The sequence below is a fragment of the Cygnus atratus genome, chromosome 2 (genome assembly GCF_013377495.2).
Source record: "Cygnus atratus isolate AKBS03 ecotype Queensland, Australia chromosome 2, CAtr_DNAZoo_HiC_assembly, whole genome shotgun sequence".
NCBI lineage: Eukaryota > Metazoa > Chordata > Aves > Anseriformes > Anatidae > Cygnus > Cygnus atratus.
Genome location: NC_066363.1, coordinates 127,829,526 through 127,850,274, shown reverse-complemented (window position 1 = coordinate 127,850,274; position 20,749 = coordinate 127,829,526). Strand labels below are relative to the sequence as shown.

The 20,749-nt window shown below is 41.3% G+C and overlaps 1 protein-coding gene across 1 annotated transcript in view; it reads right to left on the bottom strand.

The window, feature by feature from the left end:
* The window catches only part of CRISPLD1 (cysteine rich secretory protein LCCL domain containing 1), a 41,722-nt gene extending 39,493 nt beyond the window's left edge, over positions 1-2,229 (bottom strand). The window contains exons 1-2 of the mRNA XM_035563074.2: positions 2,083-2,229; positions 815-1,137 (exon numbers count right to left, since the gene is read on the bottom strand). Of these exons, the coding sequence (XP_035418967.1) occupies positions 815-1,072 (258 nt within the window). The 5' untranslated portion in view covers positions 1,073-1,137; positions 2,083-2,229. The remainder of the gene's footprint in view (positions 1-814; positions 1,138-2,082) is intronic.
* Between the last annotated feature and the right edge of the window lie 18,520 nt (positions 2,230-20,749).

Here is a 20,749-nt window from a genome sequence, read left to right as displayed (position 1 = left end):
CCTTGTTAAAAACCTTGCCTATAGTCACGCTATTTTTCTTATGCATGGAGAGATAAACAAATACATGCTGTGGACACAGGAAGATTTGAGTTTTTCCTGCAGAAACAAGAAAAGATGCCCATCCTTGTCAGAACTCTGGACTTCTTAAAAGCTCTAATAACCTGTTTTGATCTAATTAGCAAGGAGAGATATAGTTAGTCTTAAACCATAGCATAAAATCAAAGTTCAAAAATGTGGGAGATTTAAGTCTACAAATAACAAAACAAAACATAGGGGCTTCTTAAAGGAAAAACACTCAAATAGAAATTACATATTACATTATTAATCTATGAAATATAGGAACATACGGGACTCCAGTCTAGTAGTACATGTCAACTCAAATAGAAGATTTTCTTGTTTATAGGAGCCTCTTTTTGCTCAGAAATTCCATCCAACCTAGAAGCATGGGAGAGAATCCATGTTATTTTGAAGCTTCATAGTTCAGTACTTTTCTCAGATGGCAACTTCATAGGTCATAATCAACTATTTTGAATAAAGCAATTTTGGAAATTGGTCCCTTATGCTGAGGAATTGATAGTTAAATTCAGGAGAGCTAGGATAGTTTAAACCCACTGATATCTGTAGAATATGACAGGATCCACAAACAACCATTTTTCTTACAGTTCACCCCTGTACAATAAATAAAACAAAAAAGGAACAAGCACTTTATAGGAGCAATGAAGCAAGCTAAGACTGAAAGTATGTTGCTTTATAAAATGACAGTAACTATTCTATGAACATTTCTTTCTGCATGTCACTATCAGTTTTTCCTTACCATATATTCCATATTGGAAGCTGGTGGATACACCTGACCCCGTAATTTATTATGAAGATCCAAGATACTTTGCATATCACTGTCTGTGATAGCCCTTTTCCCTCTCTGCTTGGCGATCCACCACTCACCATCTTCATCCATGTACTTTTCCAAAAGTTCCTCTAAGAGCGTGACATTGGGAAGAACCATTGCAGAAATTGCTTGAGCTATGAATAGTAAGGTAGTTACTCTGAGCCATTCCTGTACTACATACTTCATGATGAATGATCTCGGAATGCTCAGGAGTTAGCTCAACGACAAAGTCTTTCTTCCAGGTCTGTTGGCTGCAAATGCAGAAGACAGAAAGTAATGTAATTTAGAGGTTGAAGCACTGGCCTGTATGAATTTATTAAGCAACAAAAGTCAAACTGTAGTTTGTACAGAGTTTGCCACTGTTGTTTTAAAGGAAGAAAACAGATACATGTCATTTACAGTCATCAGTACACACTGCTGTTTGCTTAGATAACTTATCTTCTAGCATACGGACTTCAGTTTGTTCAAGAGCTTTTGTATACCACACTGGCATGCACAGTTCAATGTCTGCATACAAAAAAGCATGCTTTTCCTATCTACTTAAAAGAACCTAGACTTCAATGAAGATTAGACAGTAGATAAGCAGCCATCCAGTATTGGAATTTATAAACAAAAAAGCTAAAAGGCTTGCATTCCATGCCAAAATGCCAAATGAAAACACAATTAAATTGACATAAAATATCCCCTCTTGGTGCATTTCAAAATATGACTGTGATTACAGCTTTTATTTTATGATTTTGAAGTACCTAATATAACTAGAGTCATTCAACTCTGCCAAGGAAATGTGGGGGGCGCTGGGGTTATTCTATTCACCAAACAAAGAAAAAGCGCGGACAACTCTTTGGAAGAAAGGAAAAAAAAAAAAAAAAGCAGCAGCACTACAACCGAGAACGCAATATGCCAGCGCCGCCTGTTATGCGACTGAGCGATTCAGGTCGGAAAGCCACGGTGCCTTCCTCACTCTAGGTGAGAAAAAATGTATATGTACACACACACACACACACACACATTATATATTTTATATATTTATATATAAAAGCGAGAATTCCGCTGGGCAGAAAACAAAAAGAGGGGAGGGAGCAGCGCGGGGCTCTCCTTCCCCGCCGCCGCCGCCACCCCGGCCCTGCGCCCCCGGGGTGGGCCCGGGGTGGGCGCTGCGGGAGCCCCCGGGCGCCCCCCGCCACCGCCGCCCTTACCCTTCCGGCGGTGGCCGCCTCCTCGCCCGCGTCGGAGCCGGGGAGCCGGCTGGGTACCGCTCGGGCACGGCTGCGCCCCGCTCGGTGCCGCCGAGCGCCCTCGCGCCCCGCTCCCTCTCCACCGGCCTCCCCCAGGAGCTCCGCGCCGCTTCCTCTCGGTTCCTGGCCCGCCGGGCATTTATCGCGGGCGGCGTTGACGCGCGGCGGCCACCCCTCCCCGGCACCCCGCTGGGCGGGCCGCGCTCCGCGCCCCGGGCTCCGCGCCCGCCCCCGGCTCCCGCACCCGCAGCCGGCCTCACCTGGGCGGCCGGGAGCTCTGCCTCCCGCCAGGAGCTGGCCTCCGTCCCGCCAAAGCTGTCGCCCAGAAAAGGTCGAGAGGGGCCTCCCCGGCCCCTGCCGTCTCCATCCGTCGGCGGCTGGCGAGAGGATGCTGAGCCTCTTCGCTCCTGCTGAAGTAGGGCAAGGAGGAAAAGCTGGATGCTCACACGAGCTCGGATTGTGTGAATGTGGCAGGAGGTTTCGGGGCACAAATTCTGCTGTGGCCTCAGACCAACTGCGTGAGGCATCTCTTTATGAAGTAGAACTCAAAAGCTTGTAACCACTCATTTCTGTTTCCAGCAAGACTAGGCATCAGAGGTGTATTTTTGCATTGTATTTATCAAAGTCTTACATCCTGATTTTTTTTTTATTTTTTTTTTGCTAGCTACTAGGGACAATGTTTCATTTATTTAGTATAATCTGTTGCATTTTGCTAACAGTGGGATTGATCCGCTTCAAGTCTTCACAGGACTGCTGTAGCAGCTTACGAAAGTTTTCTGTATTTTCATTTTCAGCAATTGAGAGGCTGAGGTTAAAATTCATCAGAATCCAGCTGGCTTCAGACCGTCTCTATAAATGCTTCCAAAATTCATGGGCCCAAGAGAAACAATGCTGTGCAAGTAACGCAGTGCTTCTCACTGTACTCTTTATTTCTCAGTTTTAGTTATAATTTCCACTAAAACTTTGAACGTAACCTGTGTTGCAAAATGCTATAAATATAACAGTACACAATATTGTTATGCTTTATATTGGTTGCTCTTTATGACTCTTTTTTTAATGTTGAGGTGCACATCACCAGAGTATCAGGAGCTAAACTTTTTCAAAGCTAGCAAAGCTGCCCAAGATAAAATGCCACCACACAGCTGAATACACAATGGTTTTTAAGGGTTTATGCACCAGGATGCCTTAATATTGCTGGCTGGTTGAGGGAAGGGATTGTCCCACTCTGCTCTGAGCTGGTGAGGCCTCACCTTGAGCACTGTGTGCAGTTTTGGGTGCTGCAGTATAAGAAGAACGTAAGACTATCAGAGTGTCCAAAGGAAGGCAATGAAGATGGTGAGGGGTCTAGGGGCAAGATGTATGAGGAGCGGCTGAGGTCCCTTGGTTTGCTCAGCCCAGAGCAGAGGAGACTGAAGGGAGGCCTCCTGGTGGCCTGCGGCTTCCTCATGAGGGGAGCAGAGGGGCAGGCGCTGAGCTCTGTTCTCTGGGGACAGCGACAGGACCCGAGGGAACGGCATGGAGCTGGGACAGGGGAGGGTCAGGCTGGGTGTTAGGGAAAGGTTCTTCACCCAGAGGGTGGTTGGCACTTGAACAGGCTCCCTATGGCTGTGGTTACAGCAGCGAGCCTGTCAGAGTTCAAGAAGCGTTTGGACAATGCTCTCAGAAATATTGTTTGATTTTAGGATGTTTTTTTTGTGGACTTAGGAGTTGGACTTGATAATCTTTGTGAGTCCCATCCAATTCAAGATATTCTATGATTCTGTGAACATCTGTCATTTTTGGTACAGAAAAACGAGCCTTATTATAATCTGTTCATCAAAAAAAAAAAAAAAAAGTTTGAAAGATGATGGAAACCAAAAATTAAAAGAACTTGATAAAGTCTACAAAACAGTTCTGGATTTTTGTAATATTTAACATCTTATTTGTCTTCTTTGTTGTAGTTACTTAGACCTCTGGAGGCCAAGACATAGCCTCTATACCATTGGGGCACAATTTCACTATCAACATTTAATAAAGAATATGTACCCTATTACGCTATTTATTCTTTGTACCAGTACAAGTGCTATTTCATTAGAAAGCAGCAGAAAAAGTTTACGTTTGTATCTGATTGTGGTTACATATTATCACATCCAAGAAACTGAATTAAATATATATATATATATATATATCTAAGGGAATGAGGATATTTATGGGGTTCCCATCAATTGCTGGGAAGTGCAGTAGTTGCCACTGTATGTCAACACTGGCCACCTGCTGAACCTGTTATAGAATATACCTCAAACATCATCTTCTGTCTTTCATTCTGAGTATTCATAACACCTTTTAGAAAGCACGTGATCATATTTGTTCCTTGTCAGATTGAGGATCTTATCATTATATCATAATGCAGGTTTTAGAATGAATTAAATAAGTACCAATTCAAAAAAGAAATAGGTCTCATTTAAACTGATTTTTTTTTGGATCAGTTAATTTATTAGTCAGTGAATAAACCCTTTACACTCTGTGATTATGACCTTTATATTTAGTTTATGGCAGTATGGTTTGTGACCATATTAAAGTGTTGTGACTTTGGCAAATGAGATTTTAACCTATCCACTAATTTTGTGTATATGCAAATAATAAATGTGATTGCCTAAATCTGTTGTCTTAATCCGCTTGGGGGAGACCATTTTCTCCATTTGCATTATTCTGGATTGGTTTAAACCTCTTAACACTGAGGGTATAGCTACCATCCATAATTTAAAATTGTTATAATAAACAGTTAGGCACCATTACATCTCCTGAAATGAAAACTAACCATCCTCTGTGCCCAAAGGCACATGCAGACAGGGTATATGCAGACTGATTGAGTAACTGTTTCCTGAATAGATGCACCAGAAACTTTAAAAAAATAAAAATAAAAATAAATAAAAATAAAAGAAAGAAATCAATAAGGAGGCACTATGTACATGCTGGATTAGCACTGAGAATATGGTACTGAGAAAATCCTAGAAGGGAAGATTTGTAGCATAAACTTTGGCTAAAATGCTTTCAGTTTTGAGGGGAAGAGTATCTTCTGATGTTTGAGCCTTTCTGGGTTTGAGGAGACAGAATTCCAGCAGTCACTGTAAATAAACAAAGGACTGAATGAAAGATATTTTACTTCATCATCAATTTGTTTTCCTAATAGAAATAACAGACAGGACCCCCAGGTGTGTTTAATTAGGTTAAGGAAGAGAGACAACACCAATTAAGAAGGCCAGTGAGAAAGACTCTACTACATATAAGCATATATTTAGTAAATCTGCTAAATTATAAGAGCTAGGCTTTTAATTAAAAACAGAAGGAAGAAACAAAAGCCAGACCATCTTTCTGTTGCTTTTAAACATCTTTACTCAATAATATACCTTTGATTTTCTACTTGATATAAAAAAAAAAAAAAGCTGGCTAATCCTGTGGTAAATTGCTCCAGACTTCCACAAAAGTGGCTAAGCGGGAGACTTCAGGAGACATGTCAGTAAGGTCAGAGACCCATTTTCAAATTTCAGTCTCTGATGTGGAGCAGGTTCTTGAATGCTCCCTTGCTGGGATATGCCCACCATGATCCTGAGTGGTCTGTTAGGATTTTGTTTTTTGTGGCTCTGTTTCCTTTGCAATTAAATATAGGTAGAGATAGAAATATACATATATGCATCTGTAAGCTGGTGGTTAAAATGGAGACAGTGTGCTCAGACCCTTAAGCTTTTGTCCAAAATGCCCCTACAGTTTTTGGATTTTCTGTGTGGTCAGGTGTCCTGATTTTGGGTAGGATAGAGTTAATTTTCCTCCCAGTAGCTGGTATGGTGCTGTGTTTTGGATTTAGGATGAGAATAATGTTGACAACATGCGTATGTTATAGATGTTGCAGAGCAGTGCTTACACAGACCCAAGGACTTTTCAGCTTCTCACACTGCCCTACCAGCGAGGGGGCTAGGGGTGCACAAAGAGCAGGGAGGGGGCTCAGACAGGACAGCTGACCCAGACTGGCCAAAGAAACAGTAGAACTGGGAGGGTTGGCTGGGTGCAGGGACTTCCACTGCTGGGAGATGGGCATCAGTCAGTGGGTGGTGCACAATTGCACTGTGATTTGTTTGTTTTGTAAACTTTATTATTTTTTTCCTACTTTCCTTTTTCATCCTATTAAACAGTCTTTATCTCAACCCACAAGTTTTACCTTTCTTCTGATTCTCTCTCCCATCCAAATGGGTGACAGTAAGAAAATGGCTGTGTGGTACTTAGCTGTCTGATGGGTTAAACCACAACATCAGGTTTTAAAAACTGCCACAGAAGGCTTCTGGCAAGGACAATGAAAGAAGTAAAGAGAGGATGGGTGGCAGTATTTATGCCATTCTCTGTGTGCTGGGAAACCTTTATCCAGAACAAAATTATTCTAATGTTGCAATATCTTTTGATAGCTGGTTTCCTTCAGCTGAAAATAAAATGTCTTGGTCACATCCATTGTTGAGGACCTTATGAACTGTTTTATTCTCAAAGACCACAGTTAAATTGGTAATTCAGAGGCACAACTCAAAAAAAAAAAAAAAAAAAAAAAAAAAGAAAAAGGATATAGCTTTCCTATGGCTGGATTTACCAGGTAGAAAAATGTATAAAGATCCCATGTAATCTATCATATCAGAAACCACACAAGTGTCTGGGCGCTTTCCATGCACCAGGTAACATTGTAAAACATTTCCTTTTATTGACAAGCATTACTATGCATTCTCTAGTGCAGTTTGTGCAACATGCTGTTTGGTAGTTCACCAGCAGAGTTCACAAAGATTATGGTTTCCCATTGTCTCTCAGAGAAGCTTGAAAAATATTTAAAAGATCAGCAATAAACAAAGATACTCATAGCACATCACTGTTAGTGGCCTTTGGGAAAAAGAGTCATATCTGTTATCATGTATTATCCATTACTATGATGGAGAGCAAAAATTGGCAAGAAAATAAAAAAAATAAAAAAATCTGCATAGTCTTCATCAGCTATTTCATATAAGTGACTAAAAAGAAATGACAGTTGTCTGTGAGAGTAAATGGACTAGTCAAATCTAAACTGGATTTTAAGTTATATGAAAGTCACAGAATGATTTCAAGAACAACTATTTGAGCATAACTTTTTATAGTTAGGTTATGAATAGGTAGCATGAAGATTTTACTTTTATGCTACTAGTTTAAAATGTTTCATTTTAAAATTTGGATGCAATGTTTGCATGAAAGTCATTATCATAGAATCATAGAATTGCTTGGGTTGGAAGGGACCTCAAAGATCACCTAGTTCCAACCCCCCTGCCATGGGCAGGGACACCACCCACTAGATCAGGTTGCTCAGGGCCTCATCTAACCTGGCCTTGAACACTTCCAGGGATGGGGCATCCACAACCTCTGGGCAACCTGTTCCAGTGCCTCACCACCCTGTGAGTGAAGAATTTCCTCCTAACCTCTAATCTAAATCTCCCCTCTTTTAGTTTAAAATCATCCCCCCTTGTTCTGTCCTTGTCTGACTGAGCAAAGAGCTGCTCTCCATCTTTTTTATAAGTCTACTTTAAGTCTTTAAGACTTTAAGTCCACTTCTTAAGCTTGTCCAGGTCCATTATTGCCTATTCACAGTGGTTGGAAGCAATTATTTCTTCTTAGGGGAGCTTCTACTTTGTATCTAATTGAGATTAAGAACAGTTTATTTTTTGTTTTATTTTGTCCAAGATCAACAATAAACAAAAGTTATCAGTAATTAACATTCTGTAACTAATAAGAAATCTAAGAAAGTTTTCAGTCGATGGAGAAATCACAGAATCACGGACTGGTTGAGGTTGGAAGGGCCTCTGCAGGCCATCTGGTCCAACCACCTGCTCAAGCAGGGCCACCTAGAGCTGGTCACACTGGACCATGTCCAGGCAGTTTTCAAAGATCTCCAAGGAGGGAAACTCCACAACCTCTTTGGGCAGCCTATGCCTGTGTTCCATCAATCACACAGTAAAGTGCTTCTTGATGCCAGAACTACAGGTCACTGGGGAGCTGGGGTAAGTGGAAGGCAAGCTATCATTAAGAAAACAAATATTATTTTTAAAAGGTCATGATTTAAATTTCTTTAATAGTACATATTAGAAGAAAGAAACAAGAAATTGTTCTGATTTCAGAACTTTTGTTTATTACAAAACTAGTTAATTTGCTCCCCCCTTGGCTGTTAAGGATCAAAAAGTATTTTGTTTACCAAACAGAAAAACTCCTGAAATGAAGAACAATTGCACTCTTGCAGAAATAGTGTCTTACTATTTAGATATTAACCAATATACTTCTGTTTTCAATATGATTGTTCATTTAAAAAAAAAAAAAAAAAAAAGATAAATACACACTCCCTTTTCTTTTACACAGTACACAGAAGATAATCAGTCAGCATCTGAAACAGCAGGTTTCAATTTCCACCCCTCTCTAAAACTATTTGTGTCTGATTGTACTTGATTAATTCCGCCAAAGTGTACTTTACAGTGTGTCAGGATGGCATTCGCTCTGTCACTTCTGTTTCACAAAATAATCAAGTATGCTTGGAGCCAGGAAAATGTGTAGTAACGCTTTTGTAACCCAGTGATGAGGGCACTTTTGGTAAAAGAAACCATGCTGAAAACCAATATTTGCATTTAATGTATTTGAAATAAAAACTAATTGGGGAAGGTATATGATATCTTGTGGATTTAGTCTCCTGTTTCTGCTCAGTCTCAAGCAGTGTTTCTCTCTCTCTGTTTGTTTGTTTGTTTTGCTAAGGGGGTTATAAGCTTGCTGTTCTTTCCTGCCTTAACAGATATACCCAGAGAACTCCAACAAATTCAGGCCTTCAGGATAGTTTTTGCAGTTCTGTCTCAGAAACATTCTGTTCCAAGTCCTTTGCTGCTGATTGATTTGGAATAGGACTGGGAACTTTGTTGGTGGTTTTTATTGTCTCCAGCTCTTTGCCCCATAAAATGACTTAACTGAAATAAATGTAGCTCTTGTACTCACAGTATTGCTTCAGAGGCAGGATTGGAGAATTTTCTCCAAAAACATCTTTTAATCTAAGATGGGTAGATCTGTCTTGATAAATTTTGAACAGAATCACAGAACAAAACCTAGTGCTAAACTGCACATACTTATGCATGTTTTTTTGTTTGTTTGTTTGTTTATGTATATATATATATATATAATGTAGCTGGGAGTTTAGTTATAAATTTATTTGTATGAGTTAGTTGAACTGTGTGTTTGAGGGAACAACCGAAGTTTGCATCCCTTCCTGACAGAACAGAGCATTTAATTTAACTGTGTAATTGCACTGGCACAGTCTTGTTTACAGTCTGATGCTGTAAAAGTCATTGATTCTTTCTTTACTCTCTGGAAAAGAAATGGCTTGACTTAGCCATCCCCAAAACATATCAGCTTTTCTAAAGTGAGATGCGAATCTCAGGGTTTTTCAGGATTATTCTTAAAAGTAGCATCTTTATCAATATATGAATTACAGCAAGCAGTCAAGATAAAAAGAGAGAAAGATTTTTGAAAATGAGAATCTGTCTAGAAGTATTTCCCTGGACAAAGACCTTTTCAATGACAATGATCTGAGACATCTAGTTTTGTTTTTCATTTTGTTCCACTTCCCAAATACACCCCCAGCCTTGGTGTAAATTCCATCTTGCTTGTCTCAGTTGAACAGCACCAAATCACAGACGTGCTGTGAAGTTTAGGTAGTTTAAAGCATTTATTTTTTCTGAACATCTAAATCTAAGCATAAGAAGTACTTGAATGATGAGAATAGATGAAGAACATAAAGAGTCTCCTACTGGCTCAGACCAATGGTCCATCTAGTCCAGTGCTCTTTCTCCCAACACCAGCAATGGAGGATGTTGTGCAAGGGGCACAGGTGATGCACTTTCTGCTGTCTGTTCCCCTTAGAGGCTGAGCTGCAGCCCAGCAGTGGTCAGCTAGGGGAGGACAAGCCCTGCCCCACTTCCTGTGTTCATTGTGGGGCATGCTGGCCACAACAGCCCTGGAACTGGAGATCCCCACTGCCCCATCTGGTGCTGAGTAAAAGAATCAAACATTGACCATCTGAACTGCTGCAACCACTGCCTCTGCTGACAGCACAAACTTTACCCCCAGAGATTCCCATTCTCGGCCTCGAGTAGCACCCCGGCACCATCCCACACAGCAGGATCCAAGGACTCTCCTTACAGTTGCATTTTCACCATGTCAGTGCAGCAAGGCCTCCTCTTTTCCACGAATGATTTCTTCTGCTACACCAAGAGTTCTCAGTTAATCCCATCTTGCAAAAGAAAGGGCAGAGAAAAGTCCCCTCTGTTGGCTTCTATCCTATTCCTTTCTTGCTTCACCTTTCTCCTTTGCTTCTCCTGAGTGTGTAGGGGTTTTTATGTTTCTTTTTTAAGGCAAGTTTTTACCTTCCTCGATCAGGTTGTCTTACACAAACCTGAGACTTGGCCTCTTGGCAGTGACTGGGGCTCTGTAAAACACACAGAAGCAAGAGATCTCTTTCCAGTGTGCCTCTATCTGTGCACTGTTTCGTCTTTGCCTAGAGCATCAAACTCATCACAAAACCTGGGTGTGATGCCAGCATGGGGCCCCAGCATCCCTACTTTTTGTCCTCCAACACCTGTACTATTTCAGCAACATATAGGTACAGAGGTTCCCATGCTCCTGACCTATAAATGGCCAAGCTTAGCTGCGATACGTAGTCAGAACCCACTTCCACCTCATGAAGATTAGCTATCCTGTTACCTACAGACCTACACCCTTACATGCTGAAGGTTACCCAAGCCGTCTATGCCACAAGACTCACAGAGATGTATCTATTATTAATTTGGTGGTGATCATTTTGTAAACTTTGTAGGTGCTCAGCTTAAAGTGTTCACAGCTGTAGCATGTGCAATCTGCAAGTATCAGCCTAATACCTTTTAACAGTGATGACATCTGGAGGGCCTGCAATTCTACTCCCTGCTAAAAACATTTGAAAATATAAGAAGAGCAATGACTAGTGAAATAGTTCACCCTGCCAAGATGAATAGATGATTACTGGCTGGGGAAGGTGATGCAGACATCTGTGCTGAGCTCTCTTAGCCACTGAACAAACTAGAAGTCCCATTGGCAGAGAGTAAGGTACTGTAGGTATCTAGAAGCCACCAAGTCTAGATCCAGACATTATATTGCCAGCAAATTCCAGACTGGCTTTGATTGCATGATGGTACATGAAATCTGCATTTTGCTTAATGGAAGGAAAGTGGAGAACCATTTCTGTCAGACCTGATGTCTTTTTAATGATTGCCTGCTTTATCCTTCATAGCTGCAGTAAGGCAGATGGTGACAGAATGTAATTTCAAGCGGTATTGTCAGATGGAATCGGCAGCACTACCATCCTGCTAGAACTGAAGGTTCCTTTCTGTGGGAAACAGCAGCTCAGAACTGCTGTGAGTTACATAGCACTGGTATGACCAGGGCTGTGAGGTACTTTGAACTAATACAGTGATCCAACACAGTGATCAACACAGTGATCCAAATCCTGCTAGTTCAGATGTGTTATAAGTGAGCAGGGAGAGACACATGACTGGTTAAGAGGATGAGAAGTATAGCAGGCAGGAATGTCCTGACCCCAGAGCTAGAAGTGGTGAAAGGCATAGAAGTTTGACTTTCCTACTGACAGAAATGCTTGGGTCTGTTTTGTCCTTGTTATGTGTTTGTTTATGTTCTAAATCAAACATCACACGCACACACACACACACACACACACCGTACCCTGGGGTGAATCAAGCATGGCATTACTAGACAGTTGAGGGAAGGGATTGTCCCACTCTGCTCTGAGCTGGTGAGGCCTCACCTTGAGCACTGTGTGCAGTTTTGGGTGCTGCAGTATAAGAAGAACGTAAAACTATTAGAGAATGTCCAAAAGAAGGCAATGAAGATGGTGAGGGGTCTAGGGGCAAGATGTATGAGGAGCAGCTGAGGTCCCTTGGTTTGCTCAGCCCAGAGCAGAGGAGACTGAAGGGAGGCCTCCTGGTGGCCTGCGGCTTCCTCATGAGGGGAGCAGAGGGGCAGGCGCTGAGCTCTGTTCTCTGGGGACAGCGACAGGACCTGAGGGAACGGCATGGAGCTGGGACAGGGGAGGGTCAGGCTGGGTGTTGGGAAAAGGTTCTTCACCCAGAGGGTGGTTGGCACTTGAACAGGCTCCCTATGGCCGTGGTTACAGCAGCGAGCCTGTCAGAGTTCAAGAAGCGTTTGGACAATGCTCTCAGACACATGGTCTGGTTTTTGGGTGTGGTCCTTTGAGGACCCAGGAGTTGGACTCAATGATCCTTGTGGGTCCCTTGCAACTCGGGATATTCTATGATTCTATGATTCTTATGACCGGAACAAAACAACAAACAGGGCTCACAGTGACACCAGTCTGTGAAACACATTCAGGTGTCAATACTGAATCATCTGCATCAATATCTGCAACATCTCACACTACCCATACCTGTGTAGTAAGTAGCTTCTTGGAAGCAACCTTTCTCCTAGAGATCCAGTGCATCCAGCACTTCTGGTTAGGTCAGACTATACATCCAACATCTGTTTTGTTAGATAATAGATCCCAAAGTGAAATGGATAATGATGTATTGGGCCTTGCTTCATTTCAATCATGTAATTTTAATTTGAGCAAAACCAGAGAAAGGCATCATAATTCCACTGATCATAGGAACACTGATCTGGTGTTCCACTGATCCCCCAGGAACACTAGAATCCAAAGGAATGAAGGAAGTAATGAAGGTCATGTTTGTGATACAGCTAGTACATCTAGAGCACAGAATAGTTTTAGATGATCCAGCACATTTATTGCAATTTATTTTTTTTTCCAAACAAATCTGAACTCGTACAGGGATATGGGTCACACAGGAAATTTTTAGTATTTAGTTATTACAGTTCTGAATTAGTGTTGGAGTCCTTTACTTAATCTCATGATGCCACAGTCTAAAGGTCAGGTGAAATTATATTTCCCCACATCCCGATAATGCAACTTGAATACTCTGTATAGAACTATTCAAAGATCAGTAAGAATATTTAATTCTGATTTTATTTTGGTATGTCTGAGCATGCTAATTCTTCTGTTATAGGTTGTTAGTAATTTATTTTTCTTCTATGTAAATTGCTCATATCCTGCTGTGCAAGAACAGGGCCTTTATAAATTATACCAGCATGGACAGATATGATCCACTTATTAAGAATTAATTTATGTCATCCTACATATCACCTTGTTTTTTTATAGCAACACATTTTAGTTGGAAGAATCAACACAGTGTTTAAGACAAAGATGTTAGGATTGTTACGTTTTATTATTATTATATTTCCAGATAAGTGTAATTAAATATATGATTCCACCAGCTCATGAAAGGAAGGAATGGTTTAAAAATTGATTAATAAAGAAAGATTTAATTAGAATCACAAAGGACAACTAAACCAATGAACTTTGTCGGTTGGAATATGGCTTTTTCATAAGCAGATATTTGAAGAAGGTACTCGTTAACATATTTCTATATTTTGCCCTGGAGCACTCCAGCCAGACTTATTCAAGTTTCATTAATATTTTAAAATTTGTGGCAAAAATGTAACTTTAATTATAGGGTTGGATTATTTGAAAATTAAAATACTGCCTTTAGCTGTACTAAAAGAACACTCAGAAGAGACCTTGTGAGAATCTTATTTCTCCTTAAATCCCACAAGATGGAATCAATTTCTATTTTAATTAATAGCTTATTTGCCAGTCATTTAGAATTCAGTGCATAGCCTTCAATGTTAGCACCTCTAAATACTTATTCCTCACACTGGGTAAATAATTTTCCAGTATCAGGAAAAGGTCTGTGACAGTGTCTGGTTTTGAGGCAATGACAGCTTTGGGAACCGTTCCATGTAGCACATTTGGTTGTATCAAGGGGAGAAGGATATGATCATAAGTGTAAGAATGGCAGTTCTGCCTGCTGCAGGCAGTGCAGGAAGTGTTCTTCCCTCATTTCTTCTTTAAACTTAACAGGGTCAAATGTTGATTTAAGGAGATCAGCCAAGCACCAAATTCTCTTCTCCAATTCTTTCTGTCCCAGTCTTATGCTTCCCTGCTTCCTCCACACTTCTGTGGTGTCCTTCCAACAGCAGTCAGACAGACCCCTACTCTCACTTCCTCACAGCAAGACCCAGCCCATTATTTACTGCCTCTTCAACTTTGCTATTGCATAATACCTACCTGATATTGAAAACTCCAACTCTTCTCTTCCTCAGGAGCTCTCTCTCCATAATTTCCCTAACTTCCTACCTCAACTCTCAGAATAACTGGGCATAGTTTTCTAAGTAGATATACAGTTCATTTCCACCTTTTTGCTTGTGTAGTGTGGGTTATGCAATAAAAAAATCTTATATTTGGCAGCAGTATGGGTATGGGTATACAGGTGTCTGGAAAATATAAAGGGATGTTTATTAGAGAACTCCTCTTTTCCTAGGAATCTCCCATTTCATGAGTACTCTGTACTCCAATTTTCTGCACCCAGTAATTCCACCTCTCCATCCATAGTTGTTGTGGAAAACTGCAAGCCCACACAACCCCAGCTACAGCAGGAAGGTACATGAGGATTTAAGTTGCTACTCTGAAGGCACAGAACCTTTAACAGAGTACAGGTTATATGCATCGAGACACTGACCTGTCCTCTGAATATATATGTTATAAAACAAAATTGATTGCTTACAGAATGTGGAGCTCCAGAAAAGGAAGTTCAAGCAAACCATATAGTAAATGTCTTGCAAAGGAGCTTTCAGATTTGCAAAGTCCATTGGCACTTTCCTAAACGGTGTCGCCAACATCAGCCAGGTGGGTGCCATTGAAAACACCACCAGGGTAAACACTGAAAGGTCAGCTTCCCTTTTGTGCCAGTTGTGTGTGCCTGTTCTCCAGCCTTCTCACTCTAAACAGACTGATATCTGTATGTGCACAAATATTAAAACATACATTCTTACACTGCTGCCAGTGTCTGTTTTTCTTAAAGAAGCAATATTTATATATGCAAACAAGACAGTTACAGAGGGTATGGACTGTAATATTTTCACACCAGAGTCCCTCCTTGCCTTAAAAAAAAAAAAAAAAAAAAAAAGAGAGAGAGAAAGATAGAAAAAGAAGGAAAAGGAGCAGATCTCTGTTGATATAGATGATAAGAGCTTTGAGGTCTTGGCATCTTTGCAGCAGTATGGTACCTGACCAATCTGAGGATAAGCTTTATGAGACATATAGCCTTTTGTGACTGGTCCTACTGAGGCAGTTTAGTGCAAACCAAGTGAAAGCAACAGCATTTACTCAAGATTTGTTTCCTTTGGAAAAGAAATCTGATGTGGCTTCATTTTAATCAGTTTGTACCATGCCCTGACTACAGAGGAGCTGTGAAATGTACAAAATGCAGTGGAGCTCCTGGAATTACAGTCTATATCTTGTGGTGGACAGGGATCTAGAAGGCTTCCTCAGCTTTCTGGCATTTATCATGCAAAGGACCCAATGGATTGTACAGCATGATTACACAATTGAGACACATATTTAGTAGGATCGTTGAGAGGAACAATTGTGTCAACCCCTAAGTGCTAAAAAGGAAAGATACCACTGTCTGCTTCTATTATTACTAATGAACTAGAACTGTAACTTCCCCACATGCTAACGCATGGTTAAAAAGGGGAGATATCAAGTCCTTCTAATTTCCCCTGTGCAAATCATATTGGTTTAATAATAAAAGAAAAAAAGGAGCTAGTCCTCAAATATTACTGATTTTATGTCCTTTGTTAGTACACCAGAATTCTGCTATGTTTGTTGTCATAGGTCATTGTTTTGACTGGGATATAGCTTTTTGTTTGGTTGGTTGGTTGTTTTTTGTTTGTTTATTTGCTTTTTTGTAGAGGCTTGTAGCATGCCATATCTTGGATTTTTGATTAAAATAGTGGTGATAACACACCGATGTTTTCAGTTGTTGCAGAGCAGTGCTTATACAAAGAGTCAAGGACTCTTTTCTCCTAAATATTTCATATCACATGAATTTACAACCGAATTGCTACATATAAATGATAATATATCATATACTCAAAATAATATTATCATAATAAAATGCCACACAGCATTAATGTGGTGACCCACCTGACACTGGTCAATTTTTAACTCTAATTCCTCTCAGCCAGGTTTTCCCTTCACAATCACTTCCTGACATCAGGACCACCCATTAAATGACGTATGATAAGGTTTTGAAAAATGACCTGTCAGCAAGGCTCACATCTATACTTGATATACATGATAAAAATAACTGAAATTTCTAAGGTTCCCAAAACATACATTAGAAAAAATTCTCTGAGAGATCTATATAATGCATTATTTCCAGATTTGTAATAAAAACACATTTATTTTAAAAATGCTAGGAAAGCAGTTTCTTCTAATATTTAGGACAGTTTAGAGACAATGGCACGTAAGAGAAAGAACGTTAAGTGCAGGAAAGGTGGTTTGACATTGGTAGTATCTAGAATGGTTGCTGTAAGGAAACTAAAGGTAAAAGTCCTTCTAATTTTTAAGATTTTTTAATAAGAATCTTAAACTATAATGTATATATATACATATGTAGAAGAATGATCTAGAAAACATAAGTGATTTTTTTTCTTCTATATTTCACAATTCCCATACCCAACTGCTTATCCAACTTCCATACTTCACCAGACTGCTGCTCTCAATACAGTATTTTCATCAGTTTTGAGAGATCCGTGCCTACTCACAGCCTTTCCTTCGATATAAGATGCTATTCCTAAATCTGTTTGTTAAGCTTGTATTCTTTCTTGCACTACAGACATTCTTCAAATAAATCAGCTTTTGGACCTCTGGCGATTCAACACATGCCTAATCTAACGCTGCATTTGGTAACACAAGCCAAGGAGTGTTGCACGTCTCCTTGTTGAATGCAAGGTATCTTTTTGTCAAGGGGAATCATCAAGAATACCAGCTGGTGGTTCAGATCTGGTGAACAGCTATTTGTGATAGAGCATAAAAAGTGTTTAAACAGGATTGATATATTTTCAAATAGTTCCAGAAGGCATGTGTAAATAACCTATGAACTGTTGCATACCATCTACTGAATACAGGGAATCTGCTAAGTTTAACTGGAATGTATGCAGATTTGTTTGTGTGGTATTCAATATTGTACCCTATATTTTTACACTTTCAACCATCTTTTACTAAATTCAGATTTTTTTTCCAGTTAGCCATTTAAAAATATTTTCCACAATTTACTCACCACAGTATTGTTTCAGTCATTTGTCACCTGCCAGATTTAATTTTCTCAATCTCTTTCAATTCACAGTTTTCCTTTTTTTTTTTATCCCAAAATTTCTTTATTGTTCTCTTTTTTATGCTCATTGTTCTTTTCCTTTTATTGTTGGATCAGTGCAAGGATTTGTTTCACTGTCTCTCTTTCTTCAGCTCTTCACCTATTGTTTCATATTCCTTTACTTTATCATCATCTCCTGCTCCACCAGCCTGACGTGGCAGTTCAGGATACTACCATTGCACTAGTATCAGGAAAGCACATCTCCTCTGGCTATAAATGTCAAATATAGCAAAGGTAAAAACCAGCCAGGTCCTGTTACACAGATGGTGTGGGCCTGTATTTTCTGTTTTTGATGTCTACTTCTATCACTGCCCTTCAATATGCAATAAATCATAGAATCATAGAATCATAGAATATCCTGAGTTGGAAGGGACCCATAAGGATCATCAAGTCCAACTCCTGGCACCGCACAGGTCTACCCAAAAGTTCAGACCATGTGACTAAGTACACAGTCCAATCTCTTCTTAAATTCAGACAGGCTTGGTGCAGTGACTACTTCACTGGGGAGCCTGTTCCAGTGTGCGACCACCCTCTCGGTGAAGAACCTCTTCCTGATGTCCAGCCTAAACTTCCCCCGCCTCAGCTTCACACCGTTCCCATGGGTCCTGTCACTGGTGATGACAGAAAATAGGTCACCTGCCTCTCCACTCCCTCTCGCGAGGAAGCTGTAGACTGTGATGAGGTTCCCCCTCAGCCTCCTCTTCTCCAGGCTGAACAGGCCCAGTGACCTCAGCCGCTCCTCATACGTCTTACCCTCTAGGCCCTTCACCATCTTCATCGCCCTCCTCTGGACACTCTCCAACAGTTTAATGTCCTTTTTGTACTGTGGTGCCCAGAACTGCACACAGTACTCGAGGTGAGGCTGCACCAACACAGAGTAGAGTGGGACAATCACTTCCCTTGACCGACTAGCAATGCCGTGCTTGATGCACCCCAGGATACGGTTGGCCCTCCTGGCTGCCAGGGCACACTGCTGGCTCATATTCAACTTGCTGTCAACCACAGCCCCCAGATCCCTCTCTGCGGGGCTGCTCTGCAGTGTCTCATCGCCCAGTCTGTACGTATAGCCAGGGTTGCCCTGTCCCAGGCGCAGGACCCGGCACTTGCTTTTGTTAAACTTCATGTGGTTGGTGATCGCCCAGCTCTCCATCTGTCCAGATCTCTCTGCAAGACCTTTCCACCCTCAACCGAGTCCACAACTCCTCCAAGTTTAGTGTCGTTGGCAAATTTGCTCAGAACACCTTCTAGTCTTACATCCAAATCATTTATAAAAACATTGAAGAGGACTGGCCCTAAAATGAAGCCTTGAGGGACCCCACTGGTGACCATCCGCCAGCCAGATGTGGCCCCATTTACCACAATCCTTTAAGCCCTGCCCGTCAGCCAATTGCTCACCCATCGTATGATAGTTTTGTTTAGCTGTATGCTGGACATTTTGTCCAGTAGGATCCTATGGGAAACCATGTCAAAAGCTTTGCTGAAGTCCAAAAAGATCACATCAGCTGGTTTCCCTTGATTGACTAGATGGGTGATCTTATCATAAAAGGAAATCAAATTTGTTAGGCAGGACCTACCCCTCATGAACCCATGTTGGCTGGGACCAATGACTGCATTGTCCCCCAGGTGTGCTTCAATAACTTCAAGGATCTTCCTCTCCATAATTTTACCAGGCACTGATGTGAGACTGACAGGCCTGTAATTGCTAGGGTCTTCTTTCTTACCCTTCTTGAAAATTGGCACAACATTTGCCAGCTTCCAGTCCAATGGGACCTCACCAGATTCCCAAGATTGTTGAAAAATGATTGAGAGAGGTCCCGCGATGACGTCAGCCAGCTCTTTAAGCACCCTGGGATGGATCCCATCCAGACCCATGGACTTGTATGGATCCAGGTGGAGCAGCAAATTCCGCACACGTTCAGGGTCGGTTGGGAGTTTGTCATTCCCACCATCATGGTCCTCCAGCTCAGGGTACTCTGGGTCCTGAAGCCCATCATCAGTGTTGAAGACAGAGGCAAAGAAGGCATTAAACGTCTCTGCTTTGCCTATGTCATTGTCTGTGAGGAGACCCTCCCCATCTAGTAGCGGACTTATGTTTTCTTTGGTTCTCCTTTTTCTGTTCACATACCTAAAAAAAACTTTTTTATTGTCTCCCACAGACATGGCCAGCTTCAACTCTAGTTGGGCTTTGGCCACACGAATTTTCTCCCTACAAACACGAACAGCATCCCTGTATTCCTTCATCGTCGCCTGACCCTCCTTCCAGCAGCCATACACTTTCTTTTTTCACCTTAGCTCCAGTAGAAGATCCCTGATCAGCCAGGCCGGCCTTCTGCCCCGCTTGCCTGACTTCCGATATTTTGGAATCGCCTGATCTTGACCTTTTAGGAGGCAGTGCTTAAAGATGGACCAGCACTGATGGACACCAATGCCTTCAAAAGCAGTTTCCCAGGGGACCTTGCTGACTAATTCCCTGAGCAACCTGATGTCTGCTTTCCCCACATCCAGGGCTGAAGTTTTGGTGGCTGTTTTCCTTCTGTCACCATAGATTCTGAACTCAACCACTTCATGGTCACTATGACCGAGACGGCCGCCAATTGCCACGTCTCCCACAAGACCCTTCCTGCTCTCCAGCAACAGATCTAGGAGGGCGCCTTTACTAGTTGGCTCACTTAGAACCTGCACCAAGAAGTTATCATCCAGGTGCTTTATGAACCTCCTGGACTTGCTCGTGTCAGCCGTGTGGTGATCCCAGTTGACGTCTGGCAAGTTAAAATCCCCCATTAGGACAAGGGGAGTTGATCTCGAGGCATCTCTTAGTTCTGCAAAGAATAATTTATCAGCGTTGTCGTCCTGGCCAGGTGGTCTGTAATAGACTCCCACAACAACATCCCCTTTATTTGTTCGTCCCTTAATCCTTACCCAGAGGCTCTCAACTTTGCAAAATATAAAGTGCAATATCAATTAAAAATCACTGCTACAAAATACTTAATAAAACAGAAGTAGAAATTGCGTAATGTTCAGGGAGAGTGTGGAGATTCTGACAGGTAACATCTCTCAAGTAGGATCGCTTTCTGATGTCATGCCAATTGCCTCCTTAATTTAGGCCTGCCTTTTTGGTATCTCATTTGGCTGCAGAACGTAATCTGGTTTTGATGCTCTTGATTTTCATTTTGCTTATTTCCAGTTATTAGACTTACTAGACATACTACACAATCTCAGTG